Consider the following 15,033-nt stretch of genomic DNA (forward strand, 5'->3'; position numbering starts at 1 on the left):
ACCGTTTATGCATTCCGGAATATATTTACTAAGTTGAAAAAAATGCAACTAATCTCGTAATATGAATGCTAAACAGGAAGAAGGTAGGTACAAATTTACATTCACATTCTCGATATTATTAAATAGAAAATAATGTACATACAGATGAGAACTGTCAACATCGTCTCAAGCCACGGTCCGAAGTCCGTTCATAGCTCTCCTCCAGAATGGGAGAGGATCTTACATTTACACCTTGGTTTGTGACGATGAAATGAGATATACAACCAGAGATTTATGTATACATCTGGATAAAATTAAAAAATGTAAAAGAGCAATTAATGATTTTTGAAAAATAAAACGTTTTTTTTGTTTTCATATGATTATTCTCAGGGACCAAGTATACATATATATATTTCATTGTAAATGTATGTTAGAACATATAATCAAATAAAGCTATTAATAGATGAAAGTTACAAAAAATAAACAAAAATAAAAAAAAATCAATTATGATTCTTAAATGACCTCTTTTTCATATGGATATTTTTTTAAATGTGTGCAGAGTGTTATTTATGAAAGAAAACACGTTGAGTGGCGTACGTAGAGCTATACATGTTTTAGGCACTTAAGGCACGTGCCTACACTTCATATTTCCGACCCATGTTAGGACCAAATTTTCAAACTATAGATATCAGTTGTGTATAAAATACTTTGATATAAATTTAAAGCATTTTGTAGTAAAAAAAAAAAAAAAAAACAGGGGGGGGGGGTTTCCAAGAGAAATTCTTTTAAAAAAATACCTAAGCAGTAATTAATCATTGAAGATTGCTTAGAAGTCTATGGAAAGAAGTAAATTTGAAAAAAAAAAAAAATAAATAAACAGGGAATATCAAGAAATGCTGTGGTCCAAACGTGTATTTTATCATTAGGAATAGAAAAATGATTAAGTGATATTTAATTTTTTCATCAGAAAGATTTTTAAAAATTGATTTCTATAGAGTAAAACCAAATGGGGGGCAACTCTTCAATGACAGGACAAAGTCATGAAAAATAGATCACGCCCGTTCTTACATTCTGCTACTAAACATGAAAATAATGTGGGTCGGATACCTTAAAATATTTTTAGAAAAAAATATAGAAACAAAACTTTAAAAAAAGAAAAAGACAGATAGACTTGCTTTTCTGGAAGAAAAACCACTTATATTTGTTCGTTATTCATTGTGAAACATTGATTTGTGTCTTATAATTTTTCAAAGCCTTATAGATAAATTTCTTCCTCATGCTTTTGATTTGACTATACCAAAATATAAAAAATAAATAAAAAACTCTCTAACTTAAACTAAAAACCAAGGGTAAATTAAAGATAGGATACATGTTTTTGAATTTTCTACTTAATATGAAAGTTAATTATAAAGAGGCTCATAATTCTGTATTTTTGTACTAGTATTTTGGAGGACCATAAATTTTCACGCAGGGATATCAAAATCCATTTTGGGGGCTCCCCCCCCTGAACCCCCTATTAGGTTGCTGTCCTGGACCCACTAGGGGCATTGAGCGGCCCCAGACCCCTCGCCGTTCAGTATAAAAATACCTATACTTCCACTGATCGATTGAAATTTAATAAAACCTTGACAGGACCTTTCATATATGAATTATATTAGGCTTGCGTTTATTGGTTACTAGTAATTATTCAAAAAAAATAATAACAGCTTGGTAGATTTACTGATATTATTCGTTAAAGTTAATATATATAAACCAACAGCTGTAGATGCGTTGTAATGACCCATTTCAATTTGTTTGCAATTGATCAGCAGAAAGCTAAGGCGAATGATGCTGCAAAGTAGCAAAGTAAAATGAACTAGTCTCTCTCTCTCTCTCTCTCTCTCTCTCTCTCTCTCTCTCTCTCTCTCTCTCTCTCTCTTAGGCATTTATATATAAACACAGTGATGAGTTTCTTTGCAGTAGTTCAGCGCTCCTCGGCTCTGTTTTAACGCAGCAGACGATGACCTCGTTAAAACGAAAAGGTTGAAAACTTGAAATCGTTCGGAATTTAACATGGCAGAAACAAAGATGAAATGTATAAGTATAGTGAAGACCAACCTGCTGCTTATCTTGACCATGATTGGAGTCGGTCTTGGCTTTGGTGCAGGGTTTGTGGCCAGAGAATTCAATCCATCAGCTGATGGCCTCATGTGGATAGGTGATTTTTCTTTATGTGCATTTATCAAGATTGTTTAATATATGACATGTGTGTGTATTCAGTCTTTTTACAAATCTATTTTGCATAAATTATTTATCAGCAACAAATTTCTTTTCCAGATATATTTAAATAAGTTTTTTTTTTTTTAAAGATGCATTGCTTTTTTGTAATTTGCTATATAAAAAAATCCAATTATCTAAACATAAAATGCACACTATATATAAAAGTATGATTATATTCAGATTCTTTATCATTGTTATTATGTTATTATTATTTTAAAATTATTGATACAAATTTATATTTTAAAAAATTAATACAGCAAAAGCGAGGAAAATACATATCTTTTAAAAAAAAAATCATCAGGGGTAAAAAAAATTACACCTTAACTTTATAAAAATCATGTTTACTTTGTTCCTTCAAGAAGTCTAGATCAACATGACCCCATCTTATGGATAAAAGGTCATGCCGATCTGAGCTCGGTAAAAATAAAAGTAAAGATATTTATGTTGATGGGTGGAAAAAGCCAATACTGCATGCCACTTTGTAAATAGGGAATTTTTTTAGTGTTGTATGCACATAGAAACGTGTTTTATTTTTTGGTTTCGAATTACATGTACTAGTAATGCGTGTTGGCATAGATTGCAAATGCATCCTATATTTTGTTTGGACCATTTTAATAAGTGGTGCACCCTCAGAAAACCATTAATTGGGATACATGCCACGTAGGGCTGTGTATTGAGCAAAAAATTTCGATACGATACGATACAATATTTTTTAAAGCGATATGCGATATATTGGATTCTAAAACAAGTACATCAAAAAAGGCTTATTATTCATTTAATGCATGGATTTCATAAAAAAAAATTAGTGTTTTATTACCCATTTCAAAGTTCTTATCCCATAGTCAGTAAATAAAACACTTCAAATCGAAACTTTTAATGACTGTAAAATCAACATGTTAAAATAAAATTGTTATGTATTTTTATCATAACTATAAAACCTGTGTTATTTCTTTTATAAATCTATAATTATTGATCAGTTTTAATTAAAAAAGTGAAATATAATCTTTGCTGATTATAATTTCCACCTTTTTAGCAAAATTAGAAGAAAAACTGCTTGTCCGATACGTATTGGAAGTAATTTTTCTTGAATATCGATACGTATCGATATATCGATATATTGATACAGCCCTAATGCCACGCGCATGAGTGGACCCCCCCCCCGGACCAACGTCAAGTTGGGCGTCCCAGAACAACTTAGCGAAGATTGTGGTCACGTACAGGCCTTCAGATCGCTTATAAAAAAGTTAAGGTGTTTTTGCACATGCACACAATTTTTTAAGCGACCCAAAGGCCTGTGGTTGTGGTAAGAGAAAATCATACAGGCAGTACATGGACTAAGTTTGGGACAACTGAAAAAAATCCAAAATAGGGTGCGCTGGAGGATTGTTGTTGAGGCCCTCTGCCCCCACCCTCTCCGGGACCAAAAAGGACAAATATGAAATGAATGAATAAGAGGGGGGAATTTTGATTTTAAACATTTGATTGCTGCCTGATGAGCTTTTTTTTTGTTTTTTTTAAAAAAAGACATTTAAGAGATGCGTATCCAGAAATTTTTTTCCGGGGGGGGGGGGGGTCCACCCCTGTCTAAAAAAATCCAACGCAGGGAAAAAGCCTAAAATCATTCTCAAACGTTAAAAAAACTTAATACATGCGGGGGGGGGTTAGTGGATGACTTTCAAAGCTTCATACTAATTATGACTTTTCATACCAATATTACGTAGATCCGTGTTTTAGAGGAGGGGTGTCCGCTCTGTAGGGGGGGGGGGGGTCAAGGTCACTTGCTTTTACTTGGTTTAGTATATACATGTAGTTTAAAATGTTCCTTCTTAAAGGAAGGTCTTGTCACAAAAAATTGCATGTCAGATATCCATGCGAAATATGAAAACTCTAACACCATTCAGAAAATGTAGCTAGCTTAAAGGGCAATTTATAAATTATTAAATAGGCCCAAGGTCAAGTTCATGAGGTAAAAATAATATTGGCATCAAAGGAGGGGCCTTGTTACAAGGAACGAGTATGTTAAAAATGAAAACTTTAGCACCAACGGTTCAAAATTTATCAGTTAGATTTTACAAATGAAGGTCAAACTCAAAGGTCAAGGTGAGAGGACTAAAGACGTTGTTACCCGAAGAGAAGGTCTTGCCACAAGAAAAACATATCTGAAAACCCTAGTACCGACTGTTCAAACTTTATGACAAAGGTTAATGTTTGATAACGTTTTGCAAATACCGGTAGCTAGTGGGTCAAACTTCAAGATCAAAATGTCAAATGTGTTACGAACGAAAGAAAGTTTTTTTTTACAAAGAAACCATGTGTGAAAGAAAGCTCCATCATCAGCCATTCCAAAGTTATGTTTTGCAATAAAAAAACCAAACAGCATATTAACAGACAGTCAGATGGACGGAACTAAAACAATGTCTCAAAATCTTTCGCTACGGCTTGGGGAATAAAAAGGAATGTGGAATAAATACTAGGGAAGACTTTAAATATATACGAACTAGTTATAAAAATTCTTTCTCCAAAAGTAAAGTCGACTTTATTTGTATTTCATTATGTTCATCTTTTTACGTATTTTTGTAGGAATGGCGGGGGAACTCTATCTGAGGATGTTGACCTCCATGATTGTACCTCTTATCGTCTCCTCCGTCATAACAGGTGATGTAATATAGTAATAATAACTTTATTAAATCAAAATTAATAATTGTGTTATTTGCTTTAAACACTTTCAGTATAAAAATGCTGATGTGGGTGAGCGTTGCGGTCAATGGGCATTTTTCCATAATTCACAGGGACAGCTTCTATGGATCCAAAATCCAACGGGAAAGTAAGCGCTGTCTGCCTCGTTTACATAATGATCACCAATATGGCGCCCACGATTATAGGGAGCATCCTTGTGGTGGCCATCAAACCAGGTAAGCGATGTACAGTTGACGGGATCATTTGGTGGATTCCGATAGACTATAGATATAAAGATTGTGTGTTTATTTGTTGTTTAACGTCCCTTTCGAGAATGTTTCAATCGTATGGAGACACCATCACTTGCCAGCGGAGAGCTGCAAATTGATTAACTCTGTATATATATACTCGGCATGGAGCAGTGAGGGATCGTCCGATTTTTTATGTGTCTGCATTTATTGGACACGGGACCTCGGTTTATATGGTCTCATTCGAAGGACTGGTCTCCAGGTTCCACACTGGGAATCGAACCCGTGACGCATTAAGGATCAACACTCTACCACTGCACCACGCGAGCGACTATATACCATTGTATACTATCTAACACTGATCGAGTGCCAAAGAAATTTTTATTTCTATTTGCACATTTTGAATTTCATTATTATGAAACAAATATCTATATGATTTTCTTCAAATTCAAGGTCTAAAATTTTAGGGAAAAGGACCTTAAAATAAATGGAAGGTAAATTATATATTTTGACAAAGAATTTCACAAAGAATAAAGAAATGCAGTTTTAAAAATTTTGTATTTATTATATGTTTGTCATTCATGGAGAGAAAGTACCTTTTCTTCATGAATATAAGTGGATGCACTTTCTTCTATACTAACCCTTTGAGTAACAGTTTAACTTCAGAATCTCAAACTCTAATAATTCGAAGACTCTGGATTTGTCGAAATACTTAGAAAATCCAAAACACCTATTAACGCATTTTACCTTCGATATCTCGAATCACCGCGGGTATCTCGAAGTTTATCGCAGTCCATGGAGTTTGAGATATTGAGGCTCGACTGTATTTTTTCTCATTGGCAAAGTAATTTTTATTTTCCAACAGGTGAGGGTGTCTCAGACGCTAAAAGCCAATATAATTTGACCACAAACCTGGAAACACAAGACATATTTGCAGATTTATTGAGGTAACATAAAAAAATATATGTAAGAGACTTATAAATGTTACATGATGATGCGTAATGAAATTATTACTATCCAAGTCGTTGAAGAGAAATACAGTACTTAGAATTCAGTAAATTCATATAATATAAAGATAATGTTATTTGCACTCGTGCTATTTCTCTTTTATCCAATGATTTATATTGAAATGACATAACATTGAACTTTGATCTTAAAATCAAACGCATGTATTTTCCTCTTTAGCAGGAAAACATATATTAGCTCTTTCTATTTTTGACAGATGATTGCCACCATTTAAAAAAAGAAATTGTTTTGTGCTTCCTCGACTTATTAAAAAAGTTTAATTTTTGAATAAATTTGGAAAAAAACTTAAGGGGACTGGAATTTGATTAATATTTTCATGGCTTCTGTAGTTGGTTGTTTAAAGGCAATATTTTTCAATGAAAAATATTTTTGAACATTTATATATAGTGAAGACTTGAAATTTAATGCAAATAATACTTCAAAAATTTATTGTAATATACACGTATTATGTTACTTAACTTACTTTACTATAGACATATGCACGTTTCCATTATAGAAATTTGGTTCCTTCGAATTTAGTTGCGGCAACATTTGAACAAGTAAGTTTTTTAAACATACAGATTAAATCTTTTCAGGTTACTGTTGACTCTTGCGGTGCTTGCATGGTCACCACACCCTTTCTTAAATTCTTGGATCCCTGTTTCATGTTTCTCTTTTAACTTCATTCCTTTTCATTTTTATATACAAAACAGGCACAAACCAAGTATCATGATGAAAAGGTTCCGTCAAATAACAATCCTAATGTGTCGATTACGACTGTCACAAAGAGTGTTGGATCCGCTCCTAGCTCCAATATACTGGGTAAGACTTTTCTGATTATACATTTTATCAAAGATAAGAAAGCTTAAAGAAAGTTGTACCATATCTCAAAAACACTTTGCCAATATAGAGTACAGAACTGATTTACGGATGTGTCTCCTGAAATTTCTTTTTAGCTCCCTCCAAGCTTCCTACGAATTTTGAATAAATACGAAGTAAACTCTTTCCTTGTCTTTGCCTTACTTATTATTTTGATATGAAAATTTAACTTTTTAAGTTTAAATGTATGCACATAACTCACTTCTACAGGTTTGGTCATTGTTAGTGCGGTGTTCGGACTCGCAACCAGTCATATGAAGGACGTGGGCCTTCCCTTTAAACTCTTCTTCAGTTCTGCCACGGAGATCATCCTCAGGATTCTTCGCTGGTTAATTTGGTCGGTACTTTTTTCGTTCCATTATGTTTGAATTAAATGTATATGGAGATTTTTTTTTTATTAAGAAAAAAAAAGTTTCGTAATACAGTAAAACATGCATATAGCGAACACGCTTAAAGCAAAAACAATTTTCATTCTCCATGACTTTAGAATATAATGTAAACTTAACGGACACGACAGTTCGTTTTAAGGAGAAAAGCCAATAAGTTTTAATAACTTGTTTCCAATCCGCTTGATTCATTTAAAACATTATGTTCAAAACAAAACAGTTCGTTTATATCGAAGCAACATCGTCTTCCCTGGCAGTTTGCTATCTGTGTGTTTTACTGTTGTATATTAACTAACACAACACTTTCATGACTGTGTAGGTCCACTCCCGTTGGGGTACTGAGCTTAGTGGCACGGACCATAGCAGGATCCCAGAACCTAGAGGAGGACATGCGGAAGTTAGGGGTGTACTTTGGGACCGTGATGACAGGGCTTCTTTTTTGTGGATTTATCATTCAACCAATCACTTACTTCATCGTGTGTCGGAAAAACCCCTTCCGATTCTGGTTTTCTATTCTCGAACCCACCATGATAGTGTTTGCTACCTCCAGCACGTGAGTAGCCGATTAGATTTAAGGTTCATCATTCCGAACTCTGTAAGAACATGTAACATTTTGCTCTGACACTGATGATATTAACAAAAATGTACATTAATCGTGTGGGGAAAAATTTGATAGAACTGACATTTCTAATTGACAAATGTCATTGATTTCGGCGAGAGTTATCTCTCTTTTCAGAGGGATAGTGAACCTTAAACTTTTCAAAATTGAGACACAAGACAGTGAATATTTTTTTTCAGTGCCATCGCCATACCGGAATCCTTTGAGTGTTTGGAGAAAGGGAATAGCCTAGACAAAAGGGTGACCCGCTTTGTCGTTCCTCTTTCCGCCGCCCTGGGCCGATGTGGAAGTTCTATGTACATCACAGTGTCCTGCTTGTTTGTGGCACAGCTGGTCAACGTTGAAGTGGACTTCGCGAAAGTTGTCATTGTTTGGTAAATACTTAACTTATTTTCGAAAGGAAAGGGGGTGGGTTCATAGTCCATGTACTTCCTATTGTAAGCAAGGGTTCTGTAAGGGTGATCTTTTATAGCATTTTGGCTGTCTCCTCCACAGAGCAGGGGAGTTGGTACTGTATTTTTCAAACTAAAAGTAACCAAGACTTCAGTAAGACCAATCTATTACAGCATTTTGACCACCTTCTCCACGCTGGCAGTTCCCTCTGTCACGGGAGCCAGTCTGATCACCGTCATCATTCTACTGACAGCCCTCAACATCCCTGCCGAAGCAGCCTCCCTCCTCTTTGCTTTGGAATGGTTTCTGTAAGCATTTTACTTGAGTTGTTCTCGCCAAAATTGCACATTATAATAAGAATGATTCACATATTTATGTTTTGTAGCGACAGATTTCGATCAGTGGTAAATTACTACATACAAACATTGGGTGTCGTGGTCACCTACGAAAAATGTAAAACTTCGTTACCATCATTAGAAGAAAAAGACGGTCCTTTGGATGAAAAGAGTGTCGACATGTCTGTTCCGCAAGGAAACGAACCAGAGAATGTAGAGAGACCCGATCAACAATGCCACCTGTAAAGATTTTGTAACTTTCATTTTGCAGGATATATTACATATTTATGCATGTTTGTACATACTCTTAGTCCAATATGTTTTGAACAATATACTATTGTCTCTAATCGTTTAATCTACAGTAACCTACATGATCTCAAAAAAAATCTTAAAGATCCACCAATGAATGTATCATGTGTATATATGAAACCTTTCTAATACTCATACGGGTATGAGTGTGTGTTCCTGACGTTTGAGAAGTGTCTACATATTTACAAAATTTTATCCACTAAAGTTTTTGTATCTTAAAAGAAATGAATAATAGAATTTTCTATGTTGGAATTTGTTTCTAATTTCATGAATGGTTTGAAGAGATATTAAAATACCGGTATACTAAGTACAGTACTTGAAAATGGTTATCATTTCGTCAATTTTCGCCCTAAGAAGACTTAGTGTTTACGTACTTTTGCAAAAACTGAAAGAAATGGGTCAATTTGATGTCAGTTTAATCATTTGTATTAATATAAAAAGTTGCATAATATAATATATTGAATAATTATACAATCTATTTATTAAAGTTATATTCTGCCCTATAAAAGGATCTTGTCTTCTGTACAACAATGAAGAAGTTGAAACGAGTAACAAATGTTCGATTTCTTGGTAAATTTGTATTCAGAATTACCTGTGGTAAATACATTTTTTTTAAAAAATGAATCATTTCTTTTAAAACTATAGCATTAAAAAAAAATAATAAATTTAAAAAAAAAAAAAAAGGCATGAAAGTTCCTTTTCTTTGCCTCCTCATTTGGTAATCGTATGTAAATATGTACATACTTCGAGTTTTTTGAGTAGCGATTAATTTTTTATCCGGATGATTTCGTTCGGGACAGAAGCGTCCGGATGAACTATGCGCCACTTTATATCTAACGGCGAAAAAAAAAATTCCTTTAAGGTGTCCATTTAAAGCTTTATGTCATTATAATTTATTGATTAGAATTTCGTGAAATTCACATTTCTCGAAAACACCATTTCTTAGTAGCTCAAAAAAATATGTCATATGCCTTGATTTAATATATTAGTAATGGTACTGACGAGGTTCAAATGCTTTATTGCAATCGTTTCAGAAGAATTCCAACAAATACCTTACGTTCCATCCTTTATTGAAAAAAAAACATTTCCAACAAAGTCAATAAATAAACTGTTTAAATACCAACAAGTCATTCATATCTGTGACAAAAACATAAATGATATTATTTGTTGGAATGGGGTTGATACATGGGCCCTTTGACGGATATGGTGTGCCCCTAATAAATACATATTTGTTGGACTGGAGTTGGGCCTTTTGACGGATATGAGGTGTGTCCCTGACAAATACATATTATTTGTTGGAGTGGGGTTGATACGTGACACTTTTGACGGATATGGGACATGCCCCTGTTTAAACATTTTATTTATGGGACTGGGGTTGGTACGTGGGTCTTTTGACGGGTAGGGCCACGGAGGAGTTGGGGTGTAAGACGGGTCTGACTGTGGATAAGATGCTTGGCCTGTTCCTGCTCAGAGCTGGCGTCTTGTTGCGCTCCAGTTTGGTGTTGTCTATCATCAAAGGGTTATTGTAGAACTCCGTTTTCAAAACGCCGTTGTGAGCAAGAAGATGGTGAGGCGTCTGCCGAGATCGGTCCGGTCCCTGCAAGTAATTCACAGGTCACATGAAACAGTAAAGGGTTTAAACAGAAACTGCATGCAACTACAGTGTATGCTGAAGAGTATTTCTTGATTGTATATATTGATTGTGTATACATGTATATTGTGTATATATTATATTGCATTACCTGACTGGGTGTACTGATGCTGTTGATTGTATATTTTGTATCATTTGACTGGATGTATTGATGGTGTTGATAGTATACACTATTACCTGACTGGTTATTGTATATTGATTGTATATTGTTTAACGTCCCTCTCGAGAATTTTTCACTCATATGGAGACGCCACCACTTGCCGGTGGAGGGCTACAAATTTTGTCCTATGCTCGGCACTCAGGGCCTTTGAGCAGTGAGGGATCTTGACTGGTTATACTGATGAAGTTGATTGTTTATGCTGTATTACCTGACTGGATGTACAGATGGCGTTGTTCATTTTTTTTTTACCTGACTGGATGTATTTCTGACGTTGATTGTTTATATGTATTACCTGACAGGATGCACTGTCTGATGACATTGATTACCTGACTGGATGAACTGACGACGTTGATTACCTGACTGGATGTAGTGATGACGGTGGTTACCTGACTGGATGTACCTATGACGTTGATTACCTGACTGGATGTACTGATGTTGTTGATTACCTAACATGATGTACCAACTTATTCCTGTTGATTGTATATGCTGTGTTACCTGACTGGATGCACTGATGACGTTGGTTGTATATACTGTATTATCTAACAGGATGTACTGATGACGTTGATTACCTGGCTGGATGTACTGATACTACTGATGCTGTTGATGGTGAGTCCACTAGAACTATGGCCCTCCTGTTGATGTCTGGAACAGGCCTGACATTGCTCCACCCATTGGAACTCCGGCTGTTTGCCTGGAATTACCTCACCTTTAACCTCGCAATTACAGGAACCTGACGGGGGAGGCTTAGGGGGTTCTACTAGGCGTGGATACGTGTATTCATTCCTGTGTACATAGAGAAATGTACAAAATTAAACTTAAAATGAAGTTTTGTAGACCATTCACTTTTATACGTGACACATTTGATGTACGGTAACTGTACTTTTTATTATGTCTTATGAATAACATGAATAATTGGAAAAAAACATTTTTTTTTTCAAATTGTCATTAATAATTGCAGCTTTATTTACAAAAATAAATTCACTTGTTTTCTTTACTAGATACTCAAGAAACATGTTTGTGCTTTTATAAATTTATACTCACTACTTATTTTAATTTTTTACCTGTATTGTTCGATGTAGTTACTGGTGTACTCAAAGTGTTTGAACTTGTATGAAATAGGCTTTGGAATAGTCGTAACATAGCCCGGTGTACAGTAATAGCTCCCTCGAATCAAACTGGCGGAGGAAGAGTGGGCGTGTCCGTTATCTTTCTTGTTAGTGTTTTCTAAGGAGTCTCGATGACTAAGACGACTACTGCATGTCCCAGGGGAAAAGATGGAAATTTTGGAAACTTTAAACTTCTCACGTCTGGTCGAATTTATTTTGGCGGAGAGACTTCTGCTTCGCTGAAGATCTTTGTGATCCGACCTCAGTTTTCGATAATGGCAAGACTGTGCAGAATGTGTTCTTAAACAAACTTCCCAGCCTCTTAGTCCCTGAAACAAGAGAAGGGGGACTTTATGTTCAGTAGTGGAAGAAACATAATTGCCATATACATGTATAGGTGTTTCTTGTTTTATTTTGAAAAGACGATCTTTATACTTCACAAAATATGAGAGAGAGAGAGAGAGAGAGAGAGATGCAGCGCACCTTGCGGTCGTTTGAAAAGTGTTTACTATGTAAAGTTCTTATCGCAGAGTCAGAGAAAGTTTCCTCAATATTTGACACAGACTTGGAGGGACTATCAGATTTGGTGATATCCGAAAATGATTTCCTGCCATCTGCAAAATCTGTAGACAAAGAGAGGTGAGGTTCGCTGCCTTGGTCCCTAAGGGTGTCTGTTGCGTTGTCTTCGAACAAGACTTTGTGCTTACAAGACAAATAGTCCGGGTTAATTCTGTATACAGTGTCTCGGAACTCCACACTAAATTTGATACTTTGACCTGATGAGTTGGATGACATTTTGCAACTTCCTGTAGCCGTATGCTCCAAACCTCTGATTTCTCCCTGTTTTTAAGATAGATTTCAATCTTTTTAATGAATGCATACGTGTATCCTAAGATCATACATGCAACAAGTTTACCACACACTAATGAAAATAAGTAATTATTTTTAGCTCACCTGAGCCGAAGGCTCAAGTGAGCTTTTCTGATCACATTTTGTCCGTCGTCCATCTGTCTGTCTGTCCTTCTGTAAACTTTTCACATTTTCGACTTCTTTTCAAGAACCACTGGGCCAATTTTGACCAAAATTGGTACAAAGCATCCTTGGGTAAAGGGGAATTTAGATTGTTAAAATGAAGGGCCAAGTCCCCTCACAAGGGGAGATAATCAAATAAAGACAAAAATAGGGCGGGGTCATTAAAAAATCTTCTTCTCAAGAACCACTGGGCCAGCTGAAACATATGTGGAAGCATCTTGGTATAATGTAGATCCTAAATTGGTATAATGTAAATTCTAAATTGTTCAATTCATCCTGGGGTAGTTTTGTAGAAATATATAGGAAAAATCTTTGAAAAATTGTTCAAATCATGAGAAAAGCCCCCGGGGGATAGTGTAAATTCTAAATTGTTCAATTCATGACCCCCGGGGGGGGCGGGGACACAATGGGGAATAAAAGTTTTACATAGAAATATTTAGGAAAATTCTTTGAAAATCTTCTTCTCAAGAACCACTGGGCCAGAAAAGCTGAAACTTACGTGAAAGCATCCTGGGGTAGTGTAGATTTTAAATTGTTCAAATCATATCCCCGGGGGAAGGGCGGGGCCACAACGGGGAATCAGAGTTTTACATAGAAATATATAGGAAAATCTTTGAAAATCTTCTTCTGAAGAACCACTGGGCCAGAAAAGCTGAAACTTATAATATGTGCACATGGAAGCATCCTGGGGTAGTGTAGATTTCAAAATGTTTAAATTATGATCAGTGGGGTAGGGTGAGGTCCCAATATGTATTAAAAGGGGGAAATCTGGTAAAGAACAGAATGGTCAAAGCTTCTCAGGTGAGCGATGTGGCCCATGGGCCTCTTGTTTTTTAAATGGTGCCCATCTGCATAACTATTAAACTTGCTTTCTGGCAAAAATTATCTATTACATTACGTCTGATCAGACCTTGTTATCTCGAACTCAGATGGGCAAAGAGAAAAACAAACCTCCAGATATCGAGGCTAAAATACAATATTTCAGCCTCGATATCTCGAATATCAAAAATTTTTTTGCAAATAGAGGTTAATCATTAGCCAATAGGACTTTCAATTCACTTCGACATAAATATCCATGTGATATCATGATATTAGAAATATCGAAGTCTATGTACCTCATAAATCATGCATATAAAGAGTTTTATAGTAATTCCATTGGGTAAGCTTAGTAAATATACTGGATCCAAAGTGCGGAAGTGGTTGTACATGTAAGTTCGATATCAGCAATGGTGCATGTTAGTATACGTTCAGCGGATAGAGATCTTTTTTTTTAATCTGTCATTTCTTCCTTGATAGATAGACATCAAAAGTCAAAAGGTCAAAATTGGCGACAAATATCGAGTCCAGTTTACATGTATGTAGGCGCAAGCCTGTCCCCTTCTCTCTAAAGAGAATAGATGATTTTGGATGAGAATTTCGAAATTTGCAGTTAGCCTGACTTCCTGAGTCCATTTTCTGCAGTACTAAACTCCGAACTCTAGTTCAAAGATCATGTTGAAAAGGTTTCAGAGTCAAGGACAGGCACGTAGCAACGGGGGGGGGGGGGGGGGCTGCCCCCCCCCCCCCCCCCACTTTTTTTGCCAACACTTTTACCATTGAAAATGTTCATTGAAAGCCCCCCCCCCCCACTTTATACTAAAGTAAAGTAACATGAAGGAAATACAGTATTGTAACTTAGAAATTGATATTGAAAGGAATTATAGTGAAAAAAGTTTGCCCTTAACCAACCCCCCCCCACGAAATAGGATTTTCGACACACACACACACACTTTTTTTTTTGTTTTTGTTTTTTGCTTGTCAACTTTTTTGTTTTTGTTTTTTGCTTGTCAACTTATCAGGTAAGTAAAAATAAAATTAAAAAAATTTCTGTGCCCCCCCCCCCCTTTCAAACCGATGCTACGTGCCTGAAGGAAAAGAGGTAAGGTGTTACTGTCTGAGAGATAACTTGATTTTTATATTGTTATCCCTACATTGTATATAAATGAAATAAGAATCA

At 35.5% G+C, this 15,033-nt stretch overlaps 2 protein-coding genes across 2 annotated transcripts; one reads left to right on the forward strand and one right to left on the reverse strand.

The window, feature by feature from the left end:
- Nucleotides 1-21: 21 nt before the first annotated feature.
- LOC134230750 (excitatory amino acid transporter 1-like) lies at nt 22-9,596 on the forward strand. Its single transcript, XM_062712590.1, has 12 exons — nt 22-83; nt 1,939-2,176; nt 4,819-4,893; nt 5,028-5,150; nt 6,028-6,109; nt 6,685-6,727; nt 6,881-6,989; nt 7,257-7,383; nt 7,752-7,985; nt 8,231-8,425; nt 8,618-8,752; nt 8,830-9,596. Exons 2-12 carry the CDS (start codon nt 2,032-2,034, stop codon nt 9,023-9,025), a joined length of 1,464 nt encoding a protein of 487 aa, XP_062568574.1. The 5' UTR covers nt 22-83; nt 1,939-2,031; the 3' UTR covers nt 9,026-9,596.
- Nucleotides 9,597-10,331: 735 nt separating this feature from the next.
- LOC134230751 (uncharacterized) lies at nt 10,332-12,838 on the reverse strand. The gene is made up of 4 exons (XM_062712591.1): nt 12,489-12,838; nt 11,961-12,334; nt 11,469-11,682; nt 10,332-10,685 (listed from the first exon to the last, which is right to left on the reverse strand). Exons 1-4 carry the CDS (start codon nt 12,798-12,800, stop codon nt 10,446-10,448), a joined length of 1,140 nt encoding a protein of 379 aa, XP_062568575.1. The 5' UTR covers nt 12,801-12,838; the 3' UTR covers nt 10,332-10,445.
- Between the last annotated feature and the right edge of the window lie 2,195 nt (nt 12,839-15,033).

This window comes from Saccostrea cucullata, unplaced genomic scaffold, assembly GCF_032062105.1.
Source record: "Saccostrea cucullata isolate Sc308-1 unplaced genomic scaffold, CSIRO_AGI_Scuc_v1 ctg136, whole genome shotgun sequence".
NCBI classification, from domain to species: domain Eukaryota; kingdom Metazoa; phylum Mollusca; class Bivalvia; order Ostreida; family Ostreidae; genus Saccostrea; species Saccostrea cuccullata.

Coding starts and splice junctions, on each gene's coding strand:
- LOC134230750 (XM_062712590.1), top strand. CDS start 2,032: ATGGCAGAAACAAAGATGAAATGTATAAGTATAGTGAAGACCAACCTG. Junction 2,177..4,818: donor TGATGGCCTCATGTGGATAG/GTGATTTTTCTT, acceptor GTATTTTTGTAG/GAATGGCGGGGGAACTCTAT. Junction 6,728..6,880: donor TTGCGGCAACATTTGAACAA/GTAAGTTTTTTA, acceptor TATACAAAACAG/GCACAAACCAAGTATCATGA.
- LOC134230751 (XM_062712591.1), bottom strand. CDS start 12,800: ATGTCATCCAACTCATCAGGTCAAAGTATCAAATTTAGTGTGGAGTTC. Junction 11,683..11,960: donor AACTACATCGAACAATACAG/GTAAAAAATTAA, acceptor CTATGTACACAG/GAATGAATACACGTATCCAC. Junction 10,686..11,468: donor GTATCAGTACATCCAGCCAG/GTAATCAACGTC, acceptor AATTACTTGCAG/GGACCGGACCGATCTCGGCA.